Below are 23,249 nucleotides of genomic sequence, written 5' to 3'. Positions count from 1 at the left end.
CTGGCATCCCAAGATGACCACACGAGGACGACAGGGTTGATCGAGGCTTACACGGAGTATGCAGTTACGGCCTCATCGTGACCAGCTGATCGAAGGTTCGGTTCCGGTACCTTTTCACCCATCTAGTACAGAATTGTAGACCGTCCGAACACGCCACGCCACTTCACTTCTTAAAAGCGTTGTGCAATTGGGTGACTGCCGTCAGCCGGGCTTTTTTATTTTATTTTTGTTTTATTTTTCACGCCCTTCTACCCAAAGTTTCCTTTACCGCCTCAGTAAGATGGATGTACGGTAGGCTCTCTCCACTGAGCGAGCACCTCCCCGGGCTGTCAGCAATCGGCTTTCTCGGTGGGTAAGTCACTTTTTTTTTTCGAATTTTTATTTTCCCAAGATAGGAGAAGGGAAAAAGAAAAGAAAGGTATCCCTGCCAAAACAAAGAAGCTTCGGGTCTTAAACACCGCATCGCTTGTCAGTACTGTGCGTTTATTCGACCGACTGCTTCCCGACAATTCGGTGTCTCCGCTGTGCCATGTGTTCTGAGTTACGTCAAAGTCTAGATCTCGGCATGTGCAACAGCAACGCCTGCAGAATCCTACTGAACCGCATTAGACTTGTTTCCAAAGTGCTAACAAATTGTGTTACCTTTTTTTCGCTTTCCCACAATCAATCATCTACTACGCAGGTAATTAATTACTCATTGTGCCTGGACTCCTAGAACTAGTCATCTCACACGCCATTCGGTTACGATAGGCAGGGAATAGCTGATCTTTGCCTACTGTACAGTACGGTCTTGTACACATCCCAGGGTGCGTTGCATGACGAAATCATTTCATGGCAGGGATCCCATCTCTCAATGTGCTGAAACACCATTTGCTCCCCTTTGGAGATGCTCCTCTTTCCTGGTGTCAATTCCACACATTAAGCTTCGCCATTTTCCTAGGAGTTCCTAGAAGTAGAAGTCTTGTTTTGTCGGGTTTGATGGAAGGGTACAGTCTGTAAACAACTCTTGTGGCCAAAAAGGCTTTTTTTTTTTTTTTTTTTTTTTTTCAAGTCCGACGAAAGCCCGATACAAGGGTTGAATGTTCTGGCCGACTGAAGAATTGTTAATGCAAGGCATATTACCACGTAGATGTTATTCTTCACGCTCGTTATTGTGAGTTGATCCAGGTTTCTGCAGCGGCACTTTGCCGCGCCGCTGAACTATTATTAATTGTACCTTTAGCCGGCGGCAGGGCAGTCCTCTTTATTTTTCGACATGTTTTAAATCCGCAACCTTTGCACGCGCCCGGGCCTCCTCCTTCCCGTGCCAGAGATAGAGAACTCATAGCGGATGGACCTATCCAATTAATGTGTTTTCACTGAGAATTTCCAGGCTGGCCCTTTTCTTTGTCTAGGTAAACCTGGGCCAACCGGCTTTAGGAGTGACTTTCAGCTGGATTGTTGCTGGCAACAAAATGCTATGGGTTAACATGGATGTGTTGCCTACAGCTTTGTTTACTACGGCGGGCTTTTTTGGGGGCTCTGCATTATTACCCTGAACGAGTAAGCCCACCTTTGCCCGCTTTGCTCCAGGTGGATCCGATCCATTTTAATGATCGACCTTGCAGGGGGGGTCCCCGTGGTTGCTTGGCATGGACAGACATGTCATTGTCAGAAAGGAACTGCTACGGCTGTGCTGTGCTTGGCTTTGAAATTCTACTTGGGGTCAGTAATAATGAAGGAACTAAAGAATTGAATCGAGACCAAACCTTCTTCGCCTCCTGTGCACAGCGTTACTTACTCGTTCTCATTTGTTCATCAAAGGCTTTATGAGGTACCAAAGACGAGGTTTAAAAATGACAACTTGAATCTCCACCCGGAGTATAAAACAATCGGTTAGGAACTGGCAGGGAAAAGAAAAAGAAAGATTAAAAAAAGGGGGCCATACACCGTACCACTCAAGTTCTCAAACAAAAGATCTATTTATTCCTGGGGGAGACATCTGTTGTTTCCGTCTGATGTACCCCGGGAGACCGACCATTGTACCCACGTACCACAATAACAATGCTGCTAAAATGCTAATGCTACTTTAGCACCCAGGAGAAATCCAAATCCACTCCACGGGTGTCAGGCATGATGCCGGCTGTACTAGCCTTTACTGGACGAGCTTCTTACCCTTGGCGTCGTTTTAATCTGAGGCTGTACCACGTACAACCAAGACGTGACATGTTACGATTTGCCTGTGGCGAATTCGCATTCGTTGTATTTCTTGGGTAATTTGAAAAGCAAAAGAAATCAATAACTTCCTCATTTTGAAATTGTGGGCGAGTATGTTACCGAACGATCAAGTAAACAAAACTCCCGAGCTTTTTCCGCGTTGATGATCTACTGGTCCATTGCCTTGTCACATGGGCTGTTTTTTTTTTTTTTTTTCTTTCTTTCTAGAAGCCCATTGCAAGTGGATTCTGTCAACCTAACAAGTCCGCCCATCAGAATTAGACGGGAATTTGCAAGGCTCAAAAAGGCTTTTTATTGAACCCAAACGATTTGAATCAGAGGAGTCAATCAACTTATACTTAGCGGTATAGAGAACGTAGCCCACCGACAGCTGCGATAAGTCTATAATTATTGTCTATAAGATTTGGTTTTAATGCGTGCAACCCCCAAGATACAGCTATTTTTTTTGTCCCCCTCTTTCCAGCTCATAGCTTATTCTCAGCTCACATTCCAGCTTGACTCTACAGCAATGCCGATATTACGAGCTGACTGACAACCGTATGCTAGTTCAAAGGCTCTCTCGAGTGCCTATTACCGGCTCAGCAACGGGTGTCGGTCGCTCTCTAATTGGGCAGCTCCAGATCTAGAACTAGTCTAGGTATTTTAGTTATATTTGGTGGTGGCAACTAGCACTAATCCACGAAGGGCATTTTCGGTTAACCTTACGACAGGTCCCGAATCCCAAAAGAGAAGCTGCTTCTTTTTCCTGGTATGTGGAGCTCCAATGATTACTTTCACATTACGCCTGCAGCTAGGAATCCCTCACTCGTTAGTTAGGCTTCGCTTCCCACTGAGTACCGTTTTGCCTTATTTACCCCTCGAAGGCTCTCTCGGCCCGGTCGGATGAACAAAGGAGAAAACTTCTAATAACCACCAATCTCTCACCATCCGCGGTGTCTCGGAACGGCAATGCAGTATACAGTACAAAAGTCAATCTGGCTCAACGTACCGTAGAGTTACTATAGTAGTTTTTTTCTTGCTTTGCTTGCCTGCATAACTTATAGAAAGAAGAAAAATATGCGCATGCATGTCTTAGACCCGCATGTACCTGTCCAACCTGCTGGTTCCTCTTTTGGCTGAGTTCGTTGTCGTCAGTGGTCGGACTGGGCCGGTCGGGCCGGGTATACCATGGCGTGGGTTATAATGCGATATTCTTCACCAGCCGGCAAGGAACATGCGACAGCTCTCCCGCGAGTAGTTGCAACGCACGATTAGTATGGTAAACTAGTCATGCTGGCTCCTTCAAGATAGCCCGCACAAAATATAAACAATAAACATTATCAGTATGCATTTTTGTGATTATTACCTTTTTTTTTGGCCGGCGAGTGCGAAAGGTAATGACAGTAAGACCTTGTCTTTCAGCTTGGAGGGGAAAGGGGATGCCATGTGCCTGGATGAGAGAGCACCTACACCCTCCCCCGGCCGATCTAAGGAGAAAAAAGCTGGTGTGGTGCAAGTGGGGGCGTTCATCGTACTCCGTACCGGCCAGGCCTACGGGTTTAGTAAGGTACCTAAGGTATGTACCTAGGTAGGTACAGAGTTACACAGTACAATTGAGGTGGCAGAATAATTGGCGCATGAGATGTTTATTTTTTTTTTTTTTTTGCAAGGAAATTTTGTTCGTGAATTTATTTACCTTTCTTCTTTTTAAATCAACTGCAGATGTATCAAAGCTAGTCCCGGGAAATCTAGTGGGGCTTGATAAAATATGGGCAAAATGCTTTTTTAGCCTGCCGAGTTCAGAACCGAGAACAAAACAAAATCCCTGGGCCTAACCAGCGCGGACACGCAGGAACGAATCCCGTAAACCGCAGCAGTAGACCCTCCACCCACAATAAACACTGCAGAGTGCGGGGGTGAGCGGGCAATGGACGATTTTACGGGAAGGGGATGGAATCAAAAAATCCCTTGCCATGTCGGCCGTCGGTTCCGGCCCGCCGTTATCCGCATTGGTTCTTCAGAGGTGGGAAAAAGGGAAGGAAAGGGGATCTGGATCCTAAATCTAGTGGTCACAGACATAATCTCCATCTCGGGCTACTCGGGCGGTAATAAGTAGAAACGGCCGAAGGGGAATCTATCTTACTTTCCAGGACGCAGTGAAAGCTTGACCCTAGCTGCAGTATGCCTTGGCAGCTGGAGGTAAGGGTGAGAGTATTTTGAAATATCCTGAGCGGGGAGCTTTATTTTTTCTTCGCAGCTGCGTTGTTGAGTGAATTCAATGTTTCCATCCATCCGCCTTTTTCCAGATGCATCCACCCAACCCGACCTTGAATGCTGCGCTGTAACCTTCCATACCCCACTCTTCACAAGCTCAGCTAGGGTGCTGCTAGCCAACAAGAGACAAAAGATCCTGATTCGACAACCTCAAAAGGGCCGCCGGTGTTGGAAAAAGTACTCAATATTATCTTGTTTGGGTGCCCAAGGTATGTAATATTTAAACGAGGCCAGTTGAATGGTGGGATCGAGCAGAAATGTACCGCGCCATGCGAGCCCAGCTTAGCTTGCACTCCCTCGCCTCTCGGTCAGGGCCCGACCAAGGGACTTGGCGTTTAACCCATCGCTCGCCCCGCCCCTGACTTTCGATCTACCGATATCCTACGAATAACTTACTACAGTAGCCTCAAGTAGCGAGCCTTTCTCTTTCTCTCTCTCTCTCTCTCTCTCTCTCTCTCTTTCAAGGCGCCCTGCACTAGGAGCTTTGTCCTACCTGGCAAAGCCTAGCTGACTGGGCTTCTGTGTCGAGCATTAGCCTGACATGCATCAAACCTTTGATGACTTGGACGGGCGAGGTTTACTTCCTTCACAGCCACCAAAAGCCACGGCAGGGGAAGGGCCTGCTTGGGCTGGTCGTTCCTCGGGGCCGTTGCATAATTGTCTTGGAATGTAGTGGCTTGAGGCCATCAATTGGCGATCTGGAAACTTTAACACCTTGGGCAATCAGACGGGATCATGGAAAGGTCTAAAAAGGAGAGTCCAGTCCTCGTACCATTTGTACCAGAAATATTGTATGGATGGGCAACGTTTCTCCTCTGGATGATCTGCGGTTGCACCTGTCGATCTCGAGTGTCTATCTACCCTGTACAAGAAACACAACATGGATTTCATGAAATGTTGGTAGGTTTGTTGTCGGCCCTGCTCGGAGGAAGTCGTGGTCGGTACGCAGCATGACTGTGTACGGGCATCCCCGTCTACACTGCTTCGTAATGCTCGGTGGGTACAAAGTGGAGGTGTCAGGCCAGATTAGGAGTGGGGCTTCGCGACCACCAAATAGTACTTGTGACCGCTGCTTCCAAGGGTATCGTTTCCGTCACAACCGACTCGCCTGGCTTGCCTGGGTCGTTGGTTTAGTTTTTCATGCTTACAGTCAGAACAACAATAAGAAAAATAAAAATAAATAATAATAATGCTAATTAATTGTCAGTCAAGCATGCCTGAACTTAATTTTGGGTTACCAAGTTGTTAATTATGTACAAGAAGTGTATCATCTTTGCTTGTGGCTAAGATCGATCGTAGCTCGGACCAGTTGTTATCTCCTTGTCGACCTTCAAGACTACAGAGACATCTTGTTCTTTTCGGTAGCGCAATGATTTATCCCAAGGTTCCTGACTACTAGAGTAGCTCACATTACGACTGAAGCATTTCTTCCGTATGCCAACATATAAAACACATAATTAACATTGGATATGTAGCGATTGGCAACGAACAGGGTGATGTGATAACAGGCGACATGATTGTGAACCAACACTCTATTAGCACCAGCAATGTATATATCACATAGCTGAATATATGTTGGACGGACATTAAAAATTAAATGGGGTCAAGGGAATATCCGAGTACATTGTTGATCCCACAAGGACAGAACACGGCGTATTATCCAATGTCCACAACACTTATGCTTATAACAAGTCCATCCCAGGGTTTGCACGGATAGAGGCCAATACCAATCAGTCAGTCGCCTAGACAGCAGTAACATGGTACAGACTGTTACCTCAACGGTGATAAGGCCCTTTGTCATCCTCATTTATACCGGTGGAGTGTTTGAGCTCGGCCGCCCAAACTCACCCGTGTGATGCTGCTGATCAGGTCTTCATGACTACGCACCCGAGATGATAGCCGCCGTCTTTGGACTAGTGGCAGGCGAATGTTTTTCATGAAACCACGTTTCCCATGCCGATCCCGGCTTTCTCTATACAGCTGTGGATGGTTAGTACGGGGCCGAGGTTAGAGAAACCAGGAGCTGGCTGACAGTTGATATGTTTACCACAGCGCCTCCATAATCTACCTGCCACCGCCCCATAGATGGATTAAGGTTGTGTAATCCCTAAAAGGTGCAGCCAGTGATTTACGCAAAATCACAAATTCCTGACAGGTCCGTCCTTGCACCTCAGACGCCTATAGATATATGGAGTCCTCTCTCCACGGTCTGGTCTCACGTTCAGAGGGCACAAGGGACGAGCCCGGAACGCCCTTCAGCTTCCCCGGTACACACCCGTTCGGATAAGTCTGCTAGTACAAACTCCCCGAAATCGATATCTGAGGACTGCACAGGAGTGTCGAGGTGACAATGGCGGAGAATTTGCGAGAGTCGTGCCAAGGAACTGTCGACCCTAGGAATGTATAGATTGTCCTCAGATCTTATGTTTGTGATCCGCGCCAACACAAGAGTGACGAAAAAGTCAGACACGTGAATTATAGAGAAATTATTGATTCTGTGCCCCGCATTCCAGTTCTTGCTTCTCAAATGACATTAGCGGGTGATAGGCTGACATCGTTCCGATGGTGACATGGAACGTTGTACTTTAATGTTCCTTTAATTCTTTCAGTCTCTGCCCCAAATATGAAAACACTGATGTCGTATGTTTGTTCCAGGTATATAGAACAACATAAGCATGTCAAATCATGCTGAACCGCCGTGGTATCGAACTGTAGCCTACTCGATAAGGCCCAGACTACTGCGTCTTAAAGACGAGGAAAGCGCAGTGGCCAAGGTAGAAGTAAAGAAAGTGTTTGGACTCTGTACATGGCGAGGGAATAATTAGTGGGCCAGCTTGGCTTCGAGCTGTCGAGGGGCTGAAGAAGATGGTATATACCGTGGGTGACAAAGCTGCCAAAGTTCCGACCGACGATGCAGTGCCATGTGGGACCCTTTCTCTCGTCAAACTAGATAGTCATTGGGGGTCAGCAAAAACACTCAGCTGTGTCTCAGGAAGATAGGATGCCCTGCAACGTACGGTCTTCTTGACATGCTCCGCAATGTCCTGCACACGCCCCCTATCAGTCAGCATCATGTTTATATCACGTCTTGCTGCGCCCCTAGCCTCCCTTCCGATTGTTTCTCGGGTCGGCATTTGTGTCTTGCGGCTCGATTCCGAAAATCAGGGGGGGTGTGTTTCGCGACGGACCTTTTCGATAGTGAGCCTGGACATCGCCTCTTGGGCTGATGAGGTGCAGCACGATTGCATGTCAGTAACGTCTCGGCATTGCCACCAGTTTCCCTTGCGCCAGACAAGATATTTTTATACGTACCGACGTCAATGATCTCCATTGCTAGGTCATCGTTCTGGATCATGGCGGAATTGGTAAGCGTATTGCCATATGTCGGATCGAAGTGGGCGACCTCGAGGTCCAAGGAGTAGGTGTTAGGCGCTCACCATGTCCGCCGCCTTGATCTGGGCTGCAACGAGTCTGTCAGTAGGGTTCTCATGGTACTGTGCCAGGTAGGACTTTGCGCTATAAGACGTACCGTCCAACTTTTCCCGTGTGGCGGGGTTCGCTTCTGCCATCTTGACGGGTGGATTGCTGTTGTGTTTGATATCGGGAATGGGCTGTGAGTTTTTGTTTTTTTGGCTATAAATTGGTATCGGCGTCAGATATTATGTCTTTTGATTGTGGGCACGGATATCCCTCTGTGACTCTATTGAGTTGCAGTCGCGATCGGACCCAAATGAGCAGGGCGGACCGGTGGTCAGAGGCCCGCATCCTTCGGCCGTCTAATGCAACACGGCGCGGGGCGGCCGAGGCGCCGGAGAAGCAACGCGCCTTTTTGGGCCCACCCCTTTGGATATTGGGGAGGATTAAGTGGGATTTTGGGTGCATAAGGAAGCCTTTGCATCTCACCTGAGGAATTATCCTGTCTTGACGTTTGAGCCGAACGGATTATCGTGCCTATTAGCGAACAAGCCAGATGTTACGATGTGAAAGTGGAGTGATTATTAGGTATAAGTGCATGGCACTTGTGAACTTTCGCTAAGTACAAGCAAAACAGACCGTTACACGAGTAGAAGACAATAATGAGAATCGAGCGCTAGGGCCTACTACCAGTACACATCCCACGCGCCAGTGGGTACTTTTGTCCAAGGTCCACTTTTGACTGATCTATTGAGTTCGGAAGTTACTTGTAGAAAATTGTACTATCGATATCACCTCTTGAACGTTTCGGTTTACCATGTAGTAAGGTAGATATGTAGATAAGGTATTATTAGACAATATCCCGAGAAAAAATAGAAGCTCTCTACTAAGAACCACTAAACACGACCTAACTCAAGTCTCGTGAAAATCGATCGTTTAACATGTACTTGGCATCGCACTGGGCAACTTGGTTATCCACTGTGGAGCCTCTAGCCATTTGAAGAAGGCGGCGACGTAACAAAGTGGGGGAAAAGTGGCAGAGAAAAAAAAAGTTTTGGCGACAAGCTCAACTCAAAACCAGGACGCCTCCCATCAATCCCTTGATTGTTTGTTCAGCTCAAGTTCATCACTTGTGTCTCTTTGCCTTTCCTTTCAAGGCCTACACCGCCGCGGGCGAGATGGCAAACACAATGGATTCCTCACGAATATTCGTGCGGAACCTTCCGCCCAACATCACCGAGGCGGACTTTCGGAAGCACTTTGCGTCCAAAGGTCAAGAAATCACAGACTTAAAGCTGATACCGAAGAGGAGGATTGGATACGTGGGATTCAAAAGCCCCCAGATTGCGGCTGATGCTGCAAAATATTACAACCGGTCTTACATACGAATGTCCAAGATTGCAGTTGACATAGCTCGTCCGGTAAGCATCATTCTATGCCAAGCCGCCTCCTTTCTCCTGGCTCACCTTGATCCCTTGATTCGCCAAAATCCACGTCCCGGATACGTCCATGAGCACTAGCTTACCAATACTGGCATGTAGATCTCCGACCCATCCCTTCCTGCCTCCAAGAAGGTGGTCACCGCACAAGCAATCGTTGCAGCCCACACAACGGAGAAGGAAGCAGCGCGTGCGGCAAAGCCAGACGCTGAACCAGCTCCGAGTAAACAAAAGAGGAAGCGAGATGAGCTCGACATGGCGGACCCAAAGCTGAAGGAGTATTTGGAGACAATGAACTTGAAGCCTGGAGGTGCTGCCGCCGAGTCATCAACCATGATCGTCGATACCGATCAAACAGGGGCCAACCCAAGTGAAGCCCTGGTTGGATTGGAGAATGAAAGTGATGATGAATATGAAGATATTCCGGCCCGTCCAGTCAAGAGACAGGCCGTAGAGGCTAAGGATATTACAGCCGCTGTGGTGAAAGCAGCGCCAGCTGAAGTCCTACCCCCTCCAGAAGCACCAGCTCATGAAAGTACCGATACACCGGCTCAGGCTGATGTGAAACCGGCAACTGATGACGACTGGCTTCGATCACGGACAAACCGGTTACTTGATTTGGTTGATCCGGATGATCCCAAAGCATTACAGCCTGTGCCCGTTGATGAAGGGCCCGCACCAGTTATTGAGGTGGCCCCTGAAACGGACCAGCCGCCTCAAGATGATGTGCAAGATGAGCAAAGCAAGCCTGCGCCCGAGAAGGTCAAAAAGGATGATCCGGTGGAATCTATCCGTAAGACATCGCGACTCTTTGTGCGAAACTTGCCCTACAGTGCCACCGAAGATGACTTGAAGTCTGTCTTTGGCGCATTCGGGCCCCTTGATGAGGTAAGTTCACCAATTTAGTTTTTTTTTTTCTTTTTATCGACGACGGGATTCCACGTGATGAACATCTGATAGGGACAGCTTATACCGATGGTATATGATGCCAACCTGGATCACAGTATTTTAGTAGATGCTCTGTTTTCTGATAAAAGGACCCGTCGTCTGATGTCTCAATCTAAATTTCGACCACTGCAAGCAAGGCTGACCAAGAGACTATACAGATTCACTTATCTCATGCTGGGCGTGACGGCACAAGTAAAGGTATAGCCTTCATACAGTACTCTGAATCTTCGTCGGCCGTAGAGGCATTCCAGAAGCTGGATGGGTGTGATTTTCAGGGGCGAATCCTGCACGTGTTACCCGGCCAGGCCAAAAGGGTGCTAGACGAGTACGCAATCTCACAACTGCCCCTCAAGAAGCAACAGCAAATCAAGAGAAAGGCCGAGGCGGCAACGAAGCGGTTCAACTGGAATGCACTTTATATGAGCCAAGATGCCGTCAACGCAGCGGTGGCGGAGCGTTTAGGTGTTTCGAAATCGGCTTTGTTCGATCCCTCGTCCTCAGACGCAGGTGTCAAGCAGGCGATTGCAGAGACCTCGACCATCGAAGAGGTCAAATCCTACTTTGCCTCCAACGGAGTGGATCTGGATGCTTTCAGACACAAGGAACGGGGTGACACGACTATCTTGGTTAAAAATTTCAGCCACGGCACCACTGTGGATGAGCTCAAGAAAACATTCGAGGAGTATGGCCCTCTGACGCGGGTATTGATGCCTCCCAGTGCAACAATAGCTATTGTGCAATTTTCTCATGCAGCACATGCCAAGACAGCGTTCAAGAAGCTTGCTTACTCCAAGTTCAAGTCCTCACTGTTGTATCTGGAGATGGCACCCAAGGATGTTTTCAAGAATGTCCCCGAGCCAACTGTACAGGAGCAGGGAAAACAGAAGTTGTCGGTGACGGAGCTTTTGGAACGTGATGACGCAGAGGAACAAGGCGAGACGACGTCACTCTTTGTTAAGGGTCTCAATTTCGCCACAACGACCGAAAAGCTGGCCGAAACCTTCCAATCACTAGAAGGCTTTGTGTCTGCCAGAGTGAAGACAAAGACCGACCCGAAGAAACCCGGCCAAGTTCTCAGCATGGGCTTCGGGTTCGTAGAGTTTCGTAGCAAAGAGCTTGCACAAGCTGCGCTCAAAGTCATGGACAATTACAACCTCGAAGGTCACACACTAACGGTGAGGGCGTCGCACCGAGGTCTGGATGCGGCTGAAGAGCGGCGTCGTGAGGACAAGGCCAAGAAACAGGCAGGCCAGCGGACAAAGATTGTCGTCAAGAACTTGCCGTTCGAGGCAACCAAAAAGGATGTCCGTACTCTATTTGGGACTTATGGACAGCTGCGCTCTGTCCGGGTACCCAAGAACTTTGAGAACCGCACCCGTGGTTTCGCATTCGCAGAGTTCACGACGCCCAAGGAGGCGGAGAATGCGCTCAATGCTCTCAAGAACACGCATTTGCTAGGCAGGAAGTTGGTGCTTGACTTTGCTGAGGCAGAGGCGGTTGACGCCGAGGAGGAGATTGCCAAGATGCAAAAGAAGACAGAGGGACAGGCTAACAAGGTTGCACTCCAAAACCTTATAGGAAAAGGACGGAAGAAGGTGACTATTGGGCAGGATGAAGAGGGCGACGAGATGTAAGGGTTTTGTCTTGGATCCAGTGGACTTGGGAGGGACTTGGTTTTTTTTTTTTTTTTTTTTTTTTTTTTGGGTGAGAGTACAGTTTTCTTTTCTTTGCATTTCGACTGATGAACAACTAGATACCCCTTTTTCAGTATTTATCTCCCCAAAAAGCAACCATTTACCTCTCATTCCTATGGTTAGCAAGTGATGCATTGCATTTGATTTGTGCTTGATGTGGTCCAGACAAAGGAAGCGAAGGCGTGGACAATGTCGAGGGCAGCGCATTTGGAGGGCGACTTGAATGCTTTAGCAAAGGCATGAAGTTTGATGAAGAATTGAAATGTATCGATCAATCGACGTGTCTCAAACCACACAAATTTGCGCCTGCCCTTAGGACTAGTCTAGTCTGGGACGGTCTAGTAACGTTGGATGATGGCGAGTCGAGGTTCTGGCCGACTTTCTGGGCGCCCTTTCTGAAGGGTTCGGAAGTTGTGGACGAGACCGACATCAATTGACCACATCAACTAGGACATTAATTAGAGTCGAGTCCGGTGGGAGTCTTTAATAGTCTTTGCCCTCAAGTAAAGCGCAGGGCTGGTTAGTATTCCTCCTCCCATAGCATCGCAGAGAAAGTTGCACAAACGGGGACGATTTGAGCTCAATGGAAGCGGTTCGTCTTGTCACAGTCGTCCCTTGAACCACATCCATCGAATACCGATACTGACTGACACGATTGGCGTCATTTGTTCGTCCTACAGTCTTTTCCTTTTTGGTTTTATTTTTTTTTTTATAATTTGTTTTATTTCTATCCTTTTGATACTTCTTCTATTCGTCGATTTTGTTTATTGTGTTTTTCTTGCCTTCTACCGGTATGTTTGTTGCATGCTTGGATTTCTCCCTTCCTTCTCTTCGATCTTGTAAGACGCCATGCAATCTTGCCAGCATGCCTGTCGGATGTGGATGCACTGCACCGAATTCCATCTCTGGATCAGCTTCCAAGTCCCATCCACACACACCCCCCTACCTACCTACCCTTCCCTCGGGCGACGGCCGGCCGTTGACTTTGTTCTGCAAGTAACCAAAGACAAGTCAGACCCCGGAGTATATTCAAGCTCGTCCATAGTACTTGCATGGGTTTGCCACCAACATACCATTTTGTGTCGCTTCTGTCTGCCTCTCCATGTTTTCGCTGCTTCTTACTCTGGACCACACACCTATTGCATGCCTGATACATCAAGGGCTGCGGGTGTAAAATGGCATACTTTGTTGTAGTATAATGAGCTTCTTAGCAATAGGCTCTACTACCTGTTTGGCTACTTGCTGCCTTGCTGCTTTCCAACGACGTCAACGTGGGGGCTATTGGTACTTTGAGATTCTCCCTTTGCAAGATCCTTTCGGTGTGAGCGAGCTAGTGTTACCAAGTTAGAGGAAAAGAATGACTACCCTGGATTCCCTACCCTGGAGTACCCCGAGAAAATTGCAACAGAATCAAGCCTAGATCGGCCGCGATCCTAGGGCGGGAGGAGGATAGGAGGAGGAGGAGAAGAGAGAAAGAGAGAGGTGGGGGTGGAGGGGTGTAGTCTTTGTCTGCTCTCATGCAAGGTACACTCCCTCTACGGCTCTCTACCATACCTAGCTCAACCTGTTCTACTACTCAATAGGGTGGGAGGGTGTTCTTGTGCACTTGGACTTACAAAAGCCGGACTCTCGCCAAACGAGTCTTATCCATTCCTTTCTCAACATATCCTACGTTCATCTCTCATTCCCCTTTTTTTCATTTCATTTCTCTCTCTTCTCTCTATCACACACACACACAGTCACTCTACTCCAGTCACACGCATCATCACCTTGGCTTTAGGAATCCTGTCACATCCCACCCGCAGCATTCTTTCCCGCATCCACCGCCACCCGTAATCGTAAACCGTCCATCATGGTCATTCTCACCAATCCTCCCGTCCGCCGCCTCCATCAACAAGGTCCTCCTCACCCTCCTCCAGATCACTTTGAGACCGGTGGTGTGAGGAAACGCCAGAGGTTGTCACATTTTGCCAGCGCCGACGATGCAGCCCCGGCGCGGTTCGCACCGTTCGCCGCTGGTAGCATCGTCGACGCCACCACAGCAGGCAGACTGCCTCTGAGCGAGTCGACCGGCAACGTACAGCATCAAAACGTCCAGAGCTTTGCGCAGAACAGAGAAGTAGTAGTCTTTGGTAGCAGCAGCAGCAACAGCAGCAGCGGTAGCATCCAAAACCCTCTCGCGCACTGCTCGACAGCATCAACAGCAAATAACAGCGCTGCCACATCCCCGACGCTCACTCCGTTGTCGACACAAGACAGCAGCCATCGCTCTGCCGTCTGTGGGCCCAGCAACCCTTCGGCATGGCTGCTTGAGCTGGCAGACGAACAAACCAGGCGGAACAGCTTCGGTGCCAGGCGCGGCAATAGCCAGCACCTGCACCTCGACTTTGCCAATGGCCAAGGTCGGAGCCTCCACGGCGCATCGACGCCTCGCAAGGGCATGTCAACGGCGGGGGCACCTCCCATCAGCTACAATCCCCTCTATAACAATTCTGCCTTTAGGGCTTACCGAGCCAAGCAGGCCGAGAAGGCTGTTGATGGACGCGAGGAGCAGAAGTGGCCCGAATGGCTGGAACAGGCGTTTTGTGACGGTAAGAAATGAAATAGGAATTCTAGTACCATCACATGCTCGAAATTTCCCCCCTTTTTCAGTCTCTTTTTTATTTATTAACATACAGGGAACGTTTCTCATCGGCCAAGTGTGAGCTAACATGCCTGTCGCACAAGCTCTTTTAACTATACCGGCAATGGGACGACACAAGTACCAGATGATGAGGCGCCTGGCTCCCGACGCGGAGGGAGGCAGCAGCAACAGCTGTAACACATCCAACAGCAGCGACCAGGCCGGAAGGAATATGCTCATCAGCGAGTGGCTATGGCTTGTGTACCTGGAGACGTTGCCCTCTGTCGGCGCGGAGTTGCCGGTCAGGCAGTGGGAGATGCAAGTGGTCAACAAGAGGACCGGTGAGAGCCAGACAAAAATGATGAACCATGCCATGGTTCGTGACCGCAAGATGGTGTCTAGCCATATCCAGGTGACGAAGAACTTCTTCAAGGACAACCCCATGCGTAAGTTTTTGGTTGACGTTTTCTTTTAACCCCCCTTGTTTCTTTTTTCTGGCTAGAACACATGTCGTGTCACCATCCTTTTTTTTTTCTTAATGCGCCTTGCCCACACCAGTCCCGTCCCCAATTCATCACCTTCCCAAGCAGCCGGATCCGGAAGTTTTGCCAAGGGGCGAGATACGGGAACAAGGCAGTGGGCTGTGCATATGGCCCCGTAACTTCGGGTGATCACCGACCTGGAGTTTTTTTTTCACTAGATAAGCTTTCTTTGCAACTGGAGAAAAGCAAAGAAAACCATAACTTTCCCAAGCATCTTTTTAGCCCCCAGAGAAAAAAAAAGAAGTCAAGTCTCTAAGCGATGCGGCGGTGCCGTTCATGTTGCCGCTTAGACCAGGGGCCTCTCCCTGTGAGCTCAGTTGGACACATGCACAAACTACAGGGGGAAGGTGACAGGGTGTATCCTGTGGTGCGGAGAAGCCGTTGGGGATGCAAGGGATGAACATAACGCCTATCTTTGTCCTGGGATGAGATCGGCGGCTTCCCCCCTGTCGACCTTTTTTTTTTATTTTCTTTCTGTTTTCCTTTTTTGCGATTTAACCTTGTGACTTTGTGAAGACTTGGCTGACCTATGAACTTCGAATCGACTGTCAATGTGCAGAACATTTCGTTTTCGTCACAGAGGAGAAGCGAGCCAATGGCCGCGAAGAGGAAGAGGAACGCGAGAGCTTCAAGGACAACACGGTGCTGCTCGCGCTAAGGGAGTCCCGTCTCCCTGACAAGAGATACAATTACCGGTACTGGTCGTACCTTTTAGCTGCCGATAAGCGCGTCCAAATTCGGCCAAAGGAGTGTTGGATCCTGGTGGCCGCAACATCGGTCAACTTTGTGTCGACGTCGTCATCGGCCAGAATCGCCTCGTCATCATCCTCCGGCAATGGCGAAAGTCACAGCCAGAATGGCACAGGCAAGCCTTCAACTTCGTTCCATGCGTACCACACCAAGACGGGGGAGAGGCTCGACGAGGACCTGTTCCCGCACCTCGAGAAGAACCTGAAGCGTGAGGACTGGCCGCGCAGTGGAGCCAATATCAAGGGATGCATGCTGCACGAGTACACGCGGACCATGACCCAGGTGCCGTCGACTTCGATCCGCAACCTCAGGAAGGACTGGGAGGAAGACTTCCCGGAGCTGCATGAGCCGCTTTCTACTGCTCTCGAAGACGGCGTCCAGGACATTCTGCACTGCAAGGCGACGCTCGACATATCCCAGGCCACGCAGTTCCCCGCCGGCGCGGAGCTCAACTCGTGCATCGAGGTCTCGATCGACCAGCCCGAGCTCGTGGGCCACGACTGGAAGGTCGTGACTCGCCTGTGCAGACCTAAGGAGCTATGCCGCGACCGAGGTGCCGGCTCAGATCCCTTCTTCTCCATCGAGAACAAGCCCGTTGGCCACGATAGCAAATGCGACGGCGTCAGCCTCGCCGCCGGCGGCAACTGCAACTGTGTCGCTTCCCGCCACAAGAACGAGCTCATGGTCCCTTATCCAGCCGCAGAGCTCGCCGTCATGCTCAGCCGCCTGGCGACCTACCAGCCCCATGCCTACGTCGGCTTCGAACCCTCCCCTGAAGAGCTTGCCGCTGAGGCTGGTCGCAAGAAGCGTAGCCGCAAATCAAACACGGGCACCGGGGACGATGAAGCTGACCGGAGCATGAACATGATGCTTGATGAAATGAAACGGGCCAAAGCCGGACTTGTACAAAAGAAGCTGCACAGCACGACCACATCTCCCGCATCCAGAAAGCCGATGGCCTCCGCCACACTGCCCCAGAGTGAAGATGGCAGCGGTTCCAGCTCAAAAGACGGATCGAATGGCCCAGACGAGCCAGTGACACAGATGAGCCTCATCAGTCAGGTCGCCATGATGCAGGAACTGTGGTCACAGGAGCCGGCGTCGGTGGCCACGACTTCGGGACAGCAACGGCCCTGGACGCGGCGGTGCCTGCTGCTCTGGACCTTTGAGACGCTCTACTCGATCGACGAGAAGCGTCTCGCCGCCGGCCACAAGTACCCAATCAACCGCCAGGCCGCTGGCAGCATGTCCTGGCGCTTCATGTCGGCCATCGACCCGTCGGACCCCATCCACCTGCAGCAGTCGATAATCGGGGGCGACGAGGCGGCCGATCAAATTGCCGCCGTTGCGCAGAGCATGTCGGCAAACGCGGCCTACACCCCGTCCGAGCCCGCCATGCTCGGCTCGTCCCCGGCACCAGGGGTCGCCAGCGTCTCCGCCGGCATGATCGTGCCTTCATCTACCCCATCGTCCGTAAACAGAACCACCTCCAGACTCGGAGGCGGCCTCCACCGCGACCATATCATGTCACCCTCACCCAGCTTCCAACAACACATACACGCTTCCATGGCGGAGAACTACGCCAACACGTCCGCCTGGTCCGGCCCCCGCATCCTTCCCAGCAACGGCAACGCCTACGCCGCAAACTACCACAGCCACCACCCTCAAGCACCTCAACCCACGGCAGTGATGCACCACCCCTCGTCCTCGGTCGCCTACGGCCAGCGCGGCGGCACGCCCCTGTTCCGCGGCCTGATGGACGACTTCCGCCACGGCGGCAGCCCCGGCTCTGGGCTCGCAACTCCCCCGCCCACGGCCGGGCTGGCTTCCATGTCGGGTTCGTCGGCGGCACCGCTGCCCCAGCACATGACCAGCAGCAGCCTAGCCCCGAGCATGAGCTTCATGTCGACGGCCGACAGCTGCGCCGAGTCCGTCGTCGATCCATTCTTGACCTCCGGTTCCTTTGCTAGTTACCACCACGAGGTCGTCGTCCCGGATAGCTGGGAGGTGGTTCACGCAGGCTCTTCCTTCGGACTCCACGGCATGCCCTCGGGCGGCTGGACCGTCAATTCGGGAAGCAACGTAGGCGGCGCAGGCTCGGCCGCGTCGAGCTTCAACGACCATCCGTACTGGGCGTCTCAATTACCTCACTTGTCTCGGCAACAGTCGCACCAGCACTGGAACACCCCAGCCGCGTCGACGCCCGGCTCGACGGTCCTAGACTTGGGTCCCGGTGCAGCCGAGTACAACCAGAACGACGGGGCCGCGTCTACACAACACCATATTCAATGGAGGGAGCAGCAGCAGCAGCAGCAGCAGCAGCAGCAGCAGCAGTACCGGGTCTCGTCGTCCCAGCCGTCCCCTTGCCACTCCCCGTCCCCCCACGGGCCGCAACATGCAGCAGCCCAACTGGGCACCGACTTGAACCACTCCGACCAGCAGCTGAATCAAGAGCAGCAGCAGTTACTTCTGGCTGGTACCGGCAGCCAAATCTCGCGGAAGCGAGCGCTCGAGGACGAGGACCAGGATGATCAAGGCCATCGCAGGGTCGGTGCTGACGTTGCTGACGCGCCGGTGTGCGGCAACGATCATGAGGATGCTTGGGATTTAATTATTGCTTGAGTAAAATAAAAAGCGCTGGCATGGATGTTACTTTGCCAACTCGATTAATTTTTGTTTTCTTTGTCCTTTATTGTTGCAGTTTATGGTCTGTAGGTTTAGGGCATTTTAGTCGTTTCATTTGGGCCAGGGTTGTTTATCATCAGTGTGATATACCTACTACTTTCATCTCTGTTTTTGCATTCCTATTAACTGTATATCTGCATACTATTGGAGTGGATAACGAACGATTTAGTGCATGGGAAACAAGATACCATACCATACAAGTGCCTACTAAAACTAGTGCGATCCCGAAAAGTGATACAATATTATTATGTCTTATTAAAGACATTTTATTATTTATCAGTGTAATACAATAGTATTGTTAGCTCATAATATAATACACAGGTTTGCGATGGGACAATACTATAATTCCCAGTAAAGGTAAAAACTCACGAGAGCCTTCTTACTTACACTCATCAAAAAACACAACAATCTTGACAAGAGTGGGACTTGAACCCACGCGGATTTCTCCATAGGAAACATGGATTAAACACCTTAATCCTACGCCATAACCAACTCGGCCATCTTGCCTTGGTCAAAGTCGAACAATCAGTGAGTCTAAGAACAATTTCCATTGGTCTTGCCTCTCTGTTGTGCATGCTATGCTTACTACATTTATGCCGCATCCAAGGTGGCTGCTTACTGGTGCGGTAGCCGATGAAGGTTTATTCTGATATAGTCGAATTGCAACAAGCAGACCATGCATGCATGCATGCAAAGCCATGTTTGGCAATTGGCAGGCGACCTAGCGGAAATGTAGGCCTTAGCTTTGGCCGCCCACCACGGCGCTTCTGACGGGAAGGTCCGGGCCAATACATGCTACAACTACATGCATAGACATAAGGTAACTAGGTACCTAACATGGCTATTTTTTCTTGGTCAAATATTGCCCGCAACTCAGGGACTATCCCTAGACAAGGAGTAACAAAACGGTCAGAAAAGAAAAAAGAAACCCCCCCCCCCGCGCAACCGAATGCGGAAGAAGAAAAGAGAGGGCTCTCTATGATGGGCCGAATCGATACCCAATATTTCAAATTAATTAAACACAAGTATATTTGAGGACCGGCAGGAAACGTTTTAGGTGGGAGCTTATGTGGATAATGGGAAATGTTTCGTGTTTCATCGCACCAATTCGATAGGAAACCCCCGGCGCAGAAAGTCCAGGCGAAGAGAAGAGGGGGCCAAAGGGGGAAAAAAAGAGAGAGTTGTCCCCGGGCTTCCCGGGCAAGAAAAAAAAAACCCTTTTAAATTTCCATTCCTCGCGTTGCTTTTTTTTGGCGCGCGCTTCCCACTTTGATGATCTGGGGAATATGGGTCTGCAAGGATTGTACGGTTCAACATGCCCTTTTACCAACGAGAACTAGAACACGATAAGTATTTTTTGAAACGACCATGGTGGGAAATAATGATAATGACCACCGGGAATTAAAAGGTGTTAATGCGGTTCTACGAGTGTTCAGGTATTGTAAGACTTGATTGCACCATGGAAAGACGAGACGGGTGTCGCAGCAGTACAGACGGCTGCGCGTCAAAGGGGAAGACACATTCGTATCTCCGTTGGACGCACGCAACAATAGCAAAAGAAGAAAAAAAAGTACTCCTAAATGAGCATATAGCTCTTTTGATGCATCTCAAAGGCGGTGGCTGAGCGGTATCAACATTCTACAACAGAAACACCAGATAGGAAAGAATCTAATCTCCCCAGATCGGATCCTGTCGATCAAACAGCTTCGGATATAGGACGAGAACGCAAAAACCGTTTTATGGGAGAAGAACAAAATCGAGGCCCTTGTCTCCGATCGAACATGTCATGACTAGATAGAGCTCTCCGAAGATCTGGTGACACTAGTGATGTTTGGTGGTTGGGTTCGTCTCTTCTTCTTTGATTTTTTTAATTTTTGATTATTTTTTTCTTGGTGCGGGATGCACATGGCAACTCAAAGGTTCGTCTAGTTAAAACCGGCCAGAAATCTACAGGTGAAATATCTCGTTGCAGCGGTCGAACGCGCTACTGTACGCACAGAGCAACAACCCATCCATCTTCGACAATGCAAGACTGGTCTTGTATGCTCGGTTTCCTGGCTGGCTACAGTATAATACGAGTACGACTATGAGAAGAGGAAATACTGGCAAATATTCGCTGACCATCTTGAAACGCGTTACACGAGTATCACTTGGCGGCAGCGGCGGGGTGGTAAGGAAGCCCTATTGCGACACTAGCAAAAATTAAAGGGCCATGAGCGATATCTTGCGACAGAATAGTGGCGAACAAGCTAACATCCATGCGGGCTGTTATAGCTACCACGGAAGATGCAGAGGCTCTCAGGCGTCGGGCCTGGATTATGCCGGCGGTTACCGCTGTCGACAAAGTGGTTCAGTCATCACCAATCGTGAACCCCCTGCAGCCTATTTAACACAGCCGCATAGACATTTTGGAGCTTGTTGTGGCGCTTTTCGTCTGGCTGTCTACCACGTTTAAAGCTGTTTTTAGGAATTGACTGCTGCTAGCTAGAACTAGAACTAGACTAGACCTAGGTAAGGCGCACGCACGTTCAAACGGAAATGCGGGTAAAGTGTAGATCATGTGCGCACCGACAATTACAAGGTGACTGACTGGATGAGGTGCATTCAAATCTGCAGGTAAATTGGGGTTTTCTTGTCGCGCCATCCCCCTTGTATCGTTACAGAAAGTGTTTGTTTATCTTCAGCATGGGATGCAGGGGTTGCTTTTTTCGTTTCCTCGACCCCGCCAAAAAACTAGAACTAGCTGAGAAATACCTCTCCGTCTACTAGCCATATGGACCAGTGACATCCATCCATACGATACCTACCTTTTGTCCTGGCTTGCCTAAGCATTTCAATTCGGGAGAAGCGCCCAAGATCGATTCGCAACCCGACCCCTGTAAACCACAAGTCCCACCACGTCGGCGCATCCCTTCTCGTCTTTGCTACTGAATATTACTGGTATTCAGTCTAAATAACTTTGGACCCGCAGCGTCGCAAAGACCAGTCGAGACATTTCAGAAATACTCAAAAGACGATAAAGTTGAAATAAAACCGGCATTCTGGCCACGTGTACAGTAATGGTGAACTTTTTTTTTTTTTTTTTTTTTTTTTTTTTTTTTTTTTTTTAAATGTCTGATCATCGATCGACAGGCAGGCTTTGGTCTGAGGCTGATGGGCGCAGCGGGAGACGCAAAATGCTTCTGTTATGACGCACTGCGTACTCAGCATAGAGGTTGAAGCCCTGGGAGCTTAGTACATGCGCCGCCCGTTTGGTAGGCTTGGTGGGTAAGGTTGCAAGGCAAGGCAAGGTACCCAGTAAGGCAGGGCAGGGTTCTAGCATTCGTTATCCGACTGAACCACCAAGCAAGCAAGGAACAAGTGGGGCCGCTGCTCCATCTCAAAGAACAGCACATCGGACGGACGGTAAACGGTTGATCTTCTTTCAAACATTTGCCCACAAAAAACTGCAGTTCGCGCAAATCCACCAACGTCACCGCCACGTCCGAGCCAGCCTCACGTTGGTCTTTTTCACGATTGATATCTTGGTATGATGTCTTTTTGACCCAAGTTACTTTTGGTGATTTGACTCTTTTGTCAGTCGAATGTATCATGGAACGGTGTATCTGCCCAATTTAGCCAACTGCAATACCCTAGTGTCACGGATGGTTTTGACTGGCTGCCACACGCGACACAAAGGGGGTTCCACCCACGGAACCGCCAGGCCCATCCGAATCGATGGGGTGTCGTTCTTTTGTCATGCCCACCCTGACAAAAGAAAATCTACGGACAGGGGTAGCTCAAACGGGGGGGAAATCCAAATGATCTTCATAGAGCCCCAAAAGCCAAAAGCCAAGCAGAGAAGCCGACTTCTATGCTGCTTTTTTTTCTCCGTATCATAGTCTGGGGCCTTCCTGGCCCCATCATTCGGGTGGCGGCTCGAAAGCCGGCGGCAAGAGAAAAGGTAATTCTATGGTGGTACTGGACAAAGCAGGGAAAGTAATAAAAGAGATCAAGTCGCGTCGTCTCATGATGGGGGCGACCATCTTGGCCGGCCAGCTTCATGTCTCTACAAAGACAACACGATATCCAGTGGCTTCCTCTGACCAGCATTCATAGGCGCAGGGATATATTATCAACTTGTTTCTTCTTCTGTTTCTCTGTCGTAATATCCACCTAGGATCGAGTCACCAGGCCCCATCATCGTCATCTCCCAATTTTACTGCAACGGTATGATACGGATGAACCTACTCATGTTCAAAAACCAACTGGACTCTTCTGATCTTTATGACCTCTGACACCCGTCCATCCTATCTTCAGCAGTCAACCCTGAATCAAATTAGGTCGAGTTGACAGCAATCGTTGTTTCGTTTTTGTTCAGCCTACCTCGTTTGGAGACCTAAATAAGGGTTGTTTCTGGAAGCTCAGTTTGCCTTGTCCGTCCCATCATCGCATACCTGTTCGGGCGTCGGATCTCAGGTATCACCTCAATTTTATTTTGTGCCTGGACTGAAGCGAGCCTCGACGGGATCGACAAGAGAATTTCGAGTTTCTGCAGGCAACAAACTTGTCAGACCTGCGGCATTGGGTTGTTATCTACCTAAGGTACTTACTACAAGGATTCTTTTCGGAAGGAGGGGGGAAGAGCAAATGTGGGCTTGGCAGACCCAGATTCAACATACCTTACACCTCTCTACACAGTCAG

At 49.8% G+C, this 23,249-nt stretch overlaps 5 protein-coding genes across 5 annotated transcripts; 4 read left to right on the top strand and 1 right to left on the bottom strand.

The window, feature by feature from the left end:
* Nucleotides 1–3,298: 3,298 nt before the first annotated feature.
* PgNI_04344 (uncharacterized protein) lies at nt 3,299–3,400 on the top strand (the record flags this gene model as incomplete). Its single annotated transcript, XM_031124392.1, has 1 exon — nt 3,299–3,400. The coding sequence occupies one exon, from the start codon at nt 3,299–3,301 to the stop codon at nt 3,398–3,400; it is 102 nt and encodes a 33-aa protein (XP_030984955.1).
* Nucleotides 3,401–4,703: 1,303 nt separating this feature from the next.
* PgNI_04343 (uncharacterized protein) lies at nt 4,704–5,072 on the top strand. Its single transcript, XM_031124391.1, has 2 exons — nt 4,704–4,880; nt 5,006–5,072. Exon 1 carries the CDS (start codon nt 4,728–4,730, stop codon nt 4,830–4,832), a length of 105 nt encoding a protein of 34 aa, XP_030984962.1. The 5' UTR covers nt 4,704–4,727; the 3' UTR covers nt 4,833–4,880; nt 5,006–5,072.
* Nucleotides 5,073–6,734: 1,662 nt separating this feature from the next.
* PgNI_04342 (uncharacterized protein) lies at nt 6,735–8,503 on the bottom strand. The gene is made up of 8 exons (XM_031124390.1): nt 8,374–8,503; nt 8,000–8,103; nt 7,908–7,930; nt 7,783–7,816; nt 7,659–7,693; nt 7,488–7,514; nt 7,347–7,416; nt 6,735–7,270 (listed from the first exon to the last, which is right to left on the bottom strand). The coding sequence occupies exons 2-8, from the start codon at nt 8,037–8,039 to the stop codon at nt 7,206–7,208; spliced, it is 294 nt and encodes a 97-aa protein (XP_030984961.1). The 5' UTR covers nt 8,040–8,103; nt 8,374–8,503; the 3' UTR covers nt 6,735–7,205.
* A 463-nt stretch (nt 8,504–8,966) lies between these two features.
* Nucleotides 8,967–12,022, top strand: PgNI_04341 (uncharacterized protein; the record flags this gene model as incomplete). The annotated part of the gene is made up of 3 exons (XM_031124389.1): nt 8,967–9,305; nt 9,426–10,211; nt 10,430–12,022. Coding segments are annotated over 3 exons (2,601 nt in total), but the record flags the coding sequence as incomplete, so codon positions are not given.
* A 1,795-nt stretch (nt 12,023–13,817) lies between these two features.
* On the top strand, nt 13,818–18,502 carry PgNI_04340 (uncharacterized protein; the record flags this gene model as incomplete). Its single annotated transcript, XM_031124388.1, has 3 exons — nt 13,818–14,556; nt 14,693–15,034; nt 15,690–18,502. 3 exons carry the CDS (start codon nt 13,818–13,820, stop codon nt 18,500–18,502), a joined length of 3,894 nt encoding a protein of 1,297 aa, XP_030984959.1.
* Nucleotides 18,503–23,249: the final 4,747 nt, after the last annotated feature.

The sequence above is a fragment of the Pyricularia grisea genome (assembly GCF_004355905.1).
Source record: "Pyricularia grisea strain NI907 chromosome Unknown Pyricularia_grisea_NI907_Scaffold_2, whole genome shotgun sequence".
Classification (NCBI taxonomy): domain Eukaryota; kingdom Fungi; phylum Ascomycota; class Sordariomycetes; order Magnaporthales; family Pyriculariaceae; genus Pyricularia; species Pyricularia grisea.
This window is presented reverse-complemented; position numbering and strand designations above follow the sequence as displayed.

Coding starts and splice junctions, on each gene's coding strand:
- PgNI_04342 (XM_031124390.1), bottom strand. CDS start 8,039: ATGGCAGAAGCGAACCCCGCCACACGGGAAAAGTTGGACG. Junction 7,931..7,999: donor CACACGGGAAAAGTTGGACG/GTACGTCTTATA, acceptor GACTCGTTGCAG/CCCAGATCAAGGCGGCGGAC. Junction 7,417..7,487: donor CGGAGCATGTCAAGAAGACC/GTACGTTGCAGG, acceptor ATGACTATCTAG/TTTGACGAGAGAAAGGGTCC.
- PgNI_04343 (XM_031124391.1), top strand. CDS start 4,728: ATGTACCGCGCCATGCGAGCCCAGCTTAGCTTGCACTCCCTCGCCTCT.